At 39.7% G+C, this 10,006-nt stretch overlaps 1 protein-coding gene across 15 annotated transcripts in view; it reads left to right on the forward strand.

Annotated features, from left to right (window-relative positions):
* The window catches only part of LOC136826829 (uncharacterized), a 1,026,023-nt gene that overhangs the window by 692,838 nt on the left and 323,179 nt on the right, over positions 1–10,006 (forward strand). For all 15 annotated transcript variants that reach the window (XM_067084297.1, XM_067084294.1, XM_067084301.1 and 12 more), the window contains one exon: positions 9,423–10,006. This exon is cut by the window's right edge and continues 2 nt beyond it. In XM_067084297.1, coding sequence (XP_066940398.1) covers positions 9,423–10,006 — 584 coding nt within the window. The remainder of the gene's footprint in view (positions 1–9,422) is intronic.

The raw sequence follows: 10,006 nt of genomic DNA on the forward strand, positions 1-10,006 counted from the left end.
GCACTCTGTACCTCAGGTACAGGTGCATTGGCTTATGAGCGATTACTCTGATATGGTGGCACTGTGGTGCTGGTGCGCTCCGGCGAGCAATACTAAAAGGTCAGTGCAATCAACTGGCACTGAAGGAGTGGCACTCTGCCTGAGGCAGAAGGTAAGTAAGGAGTAAGAGGGAAAGGAGACACTCCAGCAGAAGTAAGTGGGGAGTAAGGGGGAAGGAAGAAAGGTAAGTGCTTCAGTAGTTTTAATTGATTGGCAGTGCCTCAGAGTAGGGACACTATGGAAACAGAAACCTTTGGGCATGCACTTGTGGGTGGCTAGCCCTAAGAACTAGTGGTTTTCCCTTGACATGAGGAAAGGGAAGTTATTGGGTTTGCATGCAATATGTGATTTGGTGCCTGCGGCATACGCAAGACTTGGATAATGAGTTCCCACTCGTGCATGGCAGTTGGTAAATGTTATAAAATGGCGGTACGTATGCCCTGTGTCGCACGAGAATTCACTCCGCGGCTGAAGCACTTAATGGAAAAGGAAAGGAGGGGGGAAGGTAATTCAGTGAACACGGGCACGTATATAAGTTAGCGCACTATGTGTAAATGAGTAAGGAATAATGGATTGGGATCTTAAAAGATCAAAGGTTGGATAAAACTAAAGAAAATTCTTGTTGTATTTGGCTTTATGACTCATGGGTTTAATTTCCAATACTCTTTGCGTAATGTTAGTATCCCCTTGTTATGATAAAAAAAAAAACTCTCTCTCTGAGAGCATAGTGTAATGGAATGCTAGGTGTTTAGGATTTAAGTTACTTTACCTCTTGCTAAAGATAAATGAATTACATTTGCACAATTACGTTACGTTACGTTTTATTTTTCTCTTTCTAAAATGAACTTTTGTGGTTTATGTAATTTTACTGATTCACTCTCGCCATGACAAGTGATATTAAGTAAGATTGCAGATTATTTCAAAGATATTCAAGTCTTCATGAAGGTTTACGTTAAGTTGAAAAGTAATGAAACTTCGTTCAGTGTGAACGAAAGATGTGGGAATTGAGTCACGTGGGTGGAAAACAGCTGTTCGCTCACTCACTTGCTTTGTTGCGCGCGAACAGGGAATGGGGAAGGGTTGGAGGGAAAACTAAAAAAATAACTTTACTTTCTTGGCTGAAGGCGGGTTTTGAATGCAAAATGAATTATTTAACTTTAAACATCAGCAATGCCTTTACGTTACTTAATATCAGATGTGAGTTTTGTTAAATAACTACGCTTGGGATGTTTTCATTGTTACAACAATGGGAATGATTTGCACAGGCGCCAACTGAACAGAGTGTCTACTTGCTCCCATCAGCATCTTGATGCCAGAAATCGCTACACATGGTTTAGCTATTCGTAATTTTGAGATGTATATCACAGAGAAATTGTACACTTTCTCTGCCGTAACTGTTCTTGAATAAAACTCCTAGCTAACTGTTCACGGCTAAGACATCGATAATTCCCTAGTAAACACCTCCTAACTTCTATGCTCATTCATCTGGCAACACAACACAGCTGCTCCCTACAACTGGAAGTTTTGTGGTTGAGTAATGATCGCGGTCTGCGTGCCTGTCTCGCTAATTTAAGAACCTGTGCACTTTCGCCTAGGGATGAGGAATTCTAACTCGTTGCGTTTCTCTTTCTCAAAAAAAATTTAATATCACTTTCATATTTTTCCCTACGTATCCTTAATGTTACAAGACTTAATGATAATAACCTTTTACCCTAATACTTTTTGCTCCAGTAGCCTCAATGCCTTTGTGAAATAATGAAATTAATTTAGTTAAATGAATGATTGATTCCTGGTTCATTCATTCCTAGTCTTTTAGCAAATAGCTAGGCTAATTTAGCTACTCGACTAGATTCTTGGCACGGTCGCCACTATTACAGATTGGGTCTATTTGGAAGACTGCAAGGGGGTTTTTCTAAATTTTTACTGCCAGAGGGGCCAAAAGAGAACACCAAGCTGTACCCAAAGGGAAAGGATAATTGAAGAACTTACCTTGACTTTACCATTAGTTAATCAGGGATTGAAAGGTCGCCATGTGGAATGAGTATTTAGTTACGTTAACTGAATTTATTTACAAAAGAATAATCAAGAAGGTAATCTGAAAGGCTGATGCTACAGCAATTAAGAATAGATAATGGGGAAAATCAATTTTTAAGCATAGCAAATCTCTGTATCTGACGAGGTGACTTCGTCTTGAATAAATTGGCTATCTTGTATGCAACGAGAGGGAACAAATTAATGCTCCGGACTGCGGCGATCAGGGACTCCTTGAAGTATTGATATGGCAGTACTTTAAGGATTTGATTGACAAGGTGGTGTTTCGACTGAGCAGAGTGTGGCAGAACTCCTGGAAAAAAGCCAGGATTAGCGATCTAGCACAGAGAATTTCTCTCACATGAAAATTATGCACTTTGGAGGACTTGATCACTTGAATTACTTAACTTAATTAGCCCTTAGTTAACACTATGGAGCGAATAATCTAATCCTGATCACTTAATTGAATTAGATGGGTCTCAGAGCAAGTCATGGGGGCGAATCAATGGCTGATTGGTTTGTAGGTTGGCTTAACAAAGGGGCTTTGTTTTAGGAGAATGAAAATTGAAATTTGGAGAAATGGAAAAAGAATTTCATGGAGAGAAAGAAGCTGGCATATTGACTGATTGCGGTCAATGTACCTGGTGCCTGTAGATGTTTTGAGCTTAACATGTAGGGGTTCAGCTGATCAACTTGATTAGTCGTCACCAGTGGGAGAGGTGGAGAGGCACCCAACCGTACATGTTGCTGGTTTTCCAGGGCAATTCAGGACTGTCACACAGCCAGCAAAGGGTGTGAGGTTAGTCCAGGGCAAGCTAGCTCCTCACAGCCTGTTGTTTTTTCATCAGATCGTTAGTCAAAAGCCTCTTTCGATCTACAAAAGTCACACAGCCAGCAAATGAGGGTGGAGAAAATTTGAGGTCTTATGGTTAATATATATATTAGAGGTCAAGTTCCTAGCTACCAATCACAGCCTGGATTCGCCTATATCACTATGTTAGATGGGTTCATCTGCCAGGGACACGTGATTGGGTTAGTCAAATCTCCCATCATCTCACCCGGGTTCTGGTGTTTTTGTGTCCACCCACCTCTGCCATCCCTGTAGGTGAAGCGGGAAATGACTCTTTTCACCGTGATTCATATACAATCAGTTCAGAATAATATATTTTCACATATATGTTACGAAGGAATTTTTTAGTTGATAATAAGCGTTGACCTACCTTCCACTAACGCCAAGAGCATCTCCCATCATCTCACCCGTCGGGCCTACCAGTCAAATGAGAAGTGTTTTTATTCACAAATTTGAAATATTTCCTGGCTGGCTACTAGGGAGGAATGAAAACACGTGAAAAAAATAATCTCCCCATCATCTCACCCGCCTATATATATATATATCCACCCACCTCTATATATATATATATATATATATATTCATATATATATAATATCCAATTCATATATATATATATATATATATATATATATATATATACTTTGTCAGTTTTGTACATGACATCTTTGTGCCTTCAATTATCGAATTCACTTTACCTTGAGAATAACTTACATCCAAAGAAAATTATAAGAGACAAGTAATCCTACCCTCGCTTTTATTCGAATCTGTGCCTCCTTGTCTTGTCTAGAGAGATATAAAATGATTTCGATGATAATATATTTCTGTTTATTTCAGGTTCTGTACTTAATATCGTGACAACCATCTGAGCCGTGACAGCTGAGAACTAGATTAACGCGTGACTATTTATAATTACTTGTCAGTTTTACATTTCCTGTGAAAGGATGGTGGCGTCAGTACACCTCACGTGATGCACTGTGTGCATTCTAAAGGGTGTTTGCAGAGTCCGTTGGACCCATAGCTCTACCCATTTTTAACCTTTTACTTTTAACGCCATTCCCTCTTCCTTCCTTCCTTCCTTCAATCTCGATGTCCAGCCACCCAAACTATTACTTTTTAGTGCAACTGTGGGGTTTTCCCCAGTTCCACCCTTAGGTCCTTGTGCTTCAGCTCCTTTGTTTTCTGGATCTCTTTATCTTCGTGGCTGTCCAAGCACTCCAACTCCCGCTTCCCGCCGCCTTCAGCGCAGAATGCCTGAAGTCAAAATGTCATCGGATCAGAAACTCGACACGTGGCCTTCTGAAGACGCGTGTCTGTTGTTCCGGGGGATCCTTCCTCTCTCTTTCGTTCAGCCACATTCTGAGGGTGATGTCGCAGCAGGTCTCTTCTGCACTCTTGTTCAGCGGCTGTGGCCCGAATGACGCCTTTGTTTTCAAAGAAGAATAGACTTCGGGTTCTTGGAATGATAAGCTTTATCAGAGAACTGAAAGTTTCAAGTTCCATTATTATCATACTTACACCGTAAAGCCAAATTTTGGGGGTTGGGGAGGGAAGTGGGTAGTGTATGTAGGCGGGGGTGGGGTTGATTGGGATTGCGGGCGTCTAAACCTGTGGGCTTCGGAGTCGTCGACTCACAAATTCATTCGAAGGCTCCCATTTTGCTAGTTCTAGCAAGAACGTGTTTTCATTGTATGAAAGAAATGATATTTTATTGTAATCATTTTTTTCACAATTTGTCAAGTTTTTACAATAAAATCAACTCTTCATATAAAAAGTTGAATTGTATTGAGGATAGCTGTTAGTACTGAAAAATTATTTTAACATAATAACCCATGGTTTTGGCTGTATATGTACAACACTGTATAGTAGGGAATACCTTGAAAAATGATCAAGGAACTCCATAGTTGTTCACTAAAAACCCTGTTTTGGCCAACTTAGTTTTATGTTCGCCATCGTTGTTTTGGTATATGTCTGTGTTCAGTTTGGTTAAACTATTTTTACTCTGTTTTCGCATCACAGTCTCTTAGCCGCCATAAGAAGAGGAACGGGTGTGATGATGGAAGAAGGAATATATTTGATCTATGATGAGTTGTTTACAGATCAGACGGAGTACAAACGAAACGACATAAACTGGAACCAAATTCAAGCAAGTTAGGTCAGCGTTTGACCAAAGTAACATTCCTGAATTGTCCCTATCACCTGTAGCTAAAACTGGATGTTAGTGAACGTCATCAGGCCATGGCTGACTGCTCTTCATTGTTTCACTTCGCATATTTATACATACATACATACATACATATATGTATGTATGTATGTATGTATGTATGTATGTATTTTTATATTTATATTCATCTAGTAAAGGTTCTCTTAACTTCTAATTTAGTGAAATAAACGACGGGTAGGGTGAATGAGATTTTGAGATTTGGAAATCAGATTCAGTGACTTATGGGGAAAGCAAGATTGCAAATATATCTAATATGGTCTGCATCGTATTCGAACATTAATCTCGGTATTACATTGAAACTTTGATATTGTTGATTTGAGGATAATGTCTTACGGACAATATTAGCGAGTAAGACTGCATCTCATCTGTAGGCTGAGAAGGCAGGTAACAGGTGTGTGCAAAAGACTGGGAAGCACCTTGGCTTGTCTGTATGAACCGAAGTGGGAATGAATGTATGGAGGGAATGGTACGGTAGTGAGTTGAGATGAATTGTTTGCATGGTATAGGTGGCACAGGAAGAAATGAAAGACAGAAATGTGGGGACATGTACAGTAGAACTGGAAGAAAAAATGTTAATGCAAGTCAAAGGATGAATCACAATGTTTTGAGGTGGTTTGGTTATATGGAAAGAATGGAGGACGGCAGGTACGTGAAAGACTTCTGATTCGGAAGTGTTGGGAAGTAGGATGAGAGGAAGACCTAGAAAGTGGTGGGTGGATGGAGTAAAGGCTTGGTGAGGCATTTTCAACATGAAGGGAAATGGGACGGTTTCTGTAGGGGTTTATGAAGCGGAGAATGCCATGGAAGCTTTGTGCCCATTGCATCGTCCATGATTCACCTGAGAAGGTATGAATTTGGAGGTGACTATAGTTATCATCTCTCCTCAGTCACGCCCTAGTATAGTATATGAAGGGTCTCTCTCTCTCTCTCTCTCTCTCTCTCTCTCTCTCTCTATATATATATATATATATATATATATATATATATAAATCTATCTAAATTTCTGTATATATATATATATATATATATATATATATATATATATATATATATATATATATATACATACATACATACATACATACAAGCATACATATATAATATAAGGATAACTGATACACAGGTGATCATTTTTGATAAATGCTTGCATGCATAAGTGTAGCTTCGTGATAACTACGATGGATTAATGGAAAGAAATAGCGAGAGGGAGGAGAGGGTGAGCGTCTTCCCAAAACAGCCGATCATAGTTTGACCAGGCCTTCCTTCCGCTCTGTTTTTGCCCTAAAAGAGGGACCGAGGGACCGCTGATTTCTGGTTGCGTAGCGGTTCTGCCCATACAGTAGGCGGCCGACCCTTGGAATATAGGGAAGTTAACCTGAATGGGACTTGTATCGTGTTACTTTTTATTCGACGAGGAAAAGCGGTATTTACGGTCACCCCTTATGGATGTGTATGCGTGCCTCTTTCCTGTTGTGACAATCTTTGTACCATCTACTGCACACTACATAGCTGATAAAGTAGATCGCTGTGGAAGCCTGCTGGAAATACTTGCTGTGAAACAGTTACGTTTATTCTTTCAAAAAATAAGGTCATTCTGAGATCTTGAATCTGGTAGACGCGTCAGAGCGTAGTGAGGGAGCTATAGGTTTAGTCGTTCTTACCGCAAAGAGAGAGAGAGAGAGAGAGAGAGAGAGAGAGAGAGAGAGAGAGAGAGAGAGAGAGAGAGAAATAATGTCAGACTTAAGACGATGGAGGGATGTCGTATTATATTAAAAATCGATTGCTTAGAGGATCTTTTGTCCAGCACAAAGGAGTATAGATGCTGCTAACAATAACCTTGAAATGTATGGCACGTGTGATAAAGTTTCGTATTATTTTAACACAGTCAGAGGATTTTTTATGTATGATATGCATTACGATTATTTCCCGTATTTTTAAAAGGAAATCTCAAGTCCATTATGCTAATTAGGACGGCATTGGAGGCCTGGGTCATACGCAGCAAATGGAATCAAGAAGGTATTCATTTTGATTCGTCTTGTAAAGAAAACTTTTTACTTGTAACTTTGCATAAGAATGAAGAAGTGCATCATATCATCCTTTCCTTTAGACAAGAGCTAGTACAGTTTCGTGTGTTGTGCTTACTTTTGTCCAAGATTGCAAAACTTTATCTTATTGTGTATATAAATAGAAAACAAGGCACGGCAAAGACAACAGTGGTGGAATTTTATAGAGGCCCTGTGTGTGTGTGCGTGTGCATCATGCGACGTTGGAGTCGATGATGATGGCGATGATTAAATATTATTATTATTATTATTATTATTATTATTATTATTATTATTATTATTGGCAGCGGCATTGACCATAAGGTTTTGTTCATAATGAGAAAAATGAAACCCCTTGGTTTTGCTGGGAATTCTTTTGAGCGATCAAAATATTTACTAAACTTCGAATATTTACATCGATATTAGCAAATGGCAAAGAGCTTTCAGTTCCTCTTTTGACAGAGATTTTGTAAAATACCGAAAAGGAATTGGGTCGTAAGATTCTGTCCCCCAAATATTCCTCCGCTCCTTATACTTATGGTCTTTAAAAAAATCATATGCCCGAATATGCCTTGCACCAAAACCCCAAACATAGATTATTGGGTATATCTAGCAAATTCTAGGGATCACAAGATGTGCTAACATCCGGGGCCATATAAACAAATCAAAAGAAATTTTGGAATTCATAAAAACGATATTGAAGAGGCCACTGGCCCCACGGTTAGTACTGATGATGTATTAACATTCATTAATGTTCCTCTTGAGAAAGTGTAACGTGTAAAAGGGCGGGAGTGTGCCATTTCTACCCCGAACTAGGGAATATTTATGGAAAAATCAAAATATGTTGAAACGAAACCTTTTTCACATTGCATAGAAGTTCAAATTGATTGATCTTTTTTTGAGGGGATATTATTTCTGCCATTCTCTATGGAATTTGTGAAAGTTCTTGCTCCGTAGCGTTCATTCACATTCCTGACCGATTCATTATAAAGTTGAAGAGCTGTATAGATGGTATTGTAGCATTGATCAATTGTCCCTTGTGGTCGTTGGTAGAGGAAGATTTGCTCTAATAGCTGAAAGGTTTCATCAGTTTCACTTTGGAGAAGAGCAAGAACTTAGAAATTCCTGTGGACAAGTGTTTATAGAAAAGGCACGTATCCAGTCAACTAAGAACACTAGTTTTCTAATCATAGCAGAAATGTGAAAACAGGTGGAGTGACAGTCTTATTTTTGAGAACCGGGATATTACGGACCTGATCTCCTCCATAATGAAACCAATTTTATTATTTCTAAATTTTTGAAATATTGGGTATCGAGAATATTTTGTAAACTAAGCTCTCTCCAGACTAAGGGTATATTGTATGGTGATGAGTCAGTTTTGGGACAAAGAAAAGAATCAGATCATTACGCTCCGATGTGCTCTAGATTCGCAAAAGGCCTGCGAAAGCTTGAAGTGGGTCGGCTGCAGGTTTATTTTCGTACTCAGTGATACTCCCAGGAGGAAGGCATGGGTTAATGAAATTCGGTCCCCGGTGTTTGCGTTGTGACTTACAAAAATTGCACAAAAAGTCCATTTTAGGCATAGATTTGGAAACCAGATTAGGAGTCACACGATACCTATCGCTCAAAATGGAGAGGAGTTCATTGGTGGCAAGGAAATTGACTGAATTTTCAGAATACCAAACTCATGTATCAAAATAATGAAATTAAAAGGAGAATAGTAGAAGTGCTCTGGTTGAAAGCATTCCCATCATCTTAGGAAATAAGTCCTTATCTAAGTTAGATGTCATCAGTAAAGTGTGGTATTATAGAAACAGGATGAAGCGGTATTTTGCTAGAGCACATTAAAAATAGATCATTAAACGGACCGACCCGTAGGACTCCTGTACAGACTGAGCATCCATTTGACCATGATCGTGAACAGTACCTTTGTAGAAAGAAAGAAAGAAAGAAGGGTAAGGGCAGTAGGCTACTGGTTCGCATATTATGAGAAGCAGCAGACACTACCAGAACACAACTCAGTGCGACATCTGAGAATGGGATTCCTCTATTCCTTAATTATAAGGAAGGACATGTGACGTGACCTTATATACGACAACTATGCAGTATAATCGACAGATCCGAGCTGTTTCATTCTTTCAGTTATTATTATTATTGTTGTTGTCATTATTATTAAATTTATTATTTTTGTAGTTTCTGGAAAGCCAGTCAGTGCTCATGACTTCTTTCTTTGCAGAATCATCGTCGCCGGTGAAAGATCGCAAAGGAACCCATGGTGATCCCTCCAGAGGAAAGGAGAAGAGGAGAAACGAGGTTGCAAAGGAGAAGGAGAGAAAGAAGCCCGACACTGACAGGCAAAAAGAGAAAGACCAGAGAAAGGAAAAGGAAGTGCTGGATAACGTCAGAGCAGAGGTAGAGAAGGCACTCATCGACCGGGAGAAGAAGGACCGAAAAAGAGAGCATGAACGACTAAGAATACAGGAGAGAGAAAGTCACAGGGCAGATAGAGAAGGAAGAAGAAGACAGCCCCCAGTCACCAGTCCAGAGAAGAGCAAACCGCCTGACGACAGGGACAAGAAGAAGAGCGAGGGTGATCGCTACCACAGCAGGAGTCAAGAAAGAGAGAAACAGCCACAGCATACGACGAAGGAGAGTGAAGGTATAGACGGGCAGAACACAAGTCCAGACAGCAAACAGCGTGCCTATAGAGAAAGGAAGAGCCCAGCTGAACCGGAGAAGGAGCAAGACAGAAATAAGGAAGGTTCGCCTCAAAAAGATGAAGGGGCAACTGTGTCTTTACTCCTACATAAAAAAGAACTA

Source organism: Macrobrachium rosenbergii, chromosome 41 (genome assembly GCF_040412425.1).
Source record: "Macrobrachium rosenbergii isolate ZJJX-2024 chromosome 41, ASM4041242v1, whole genome shotgun sequence".
Lineage (NCBI taxonomy): Eukaryota > Metazoa > Arthropoda > Malacostraca > Decapoda > Palaemonidae > Macrobrachium > Macrobrachium rosenbergii.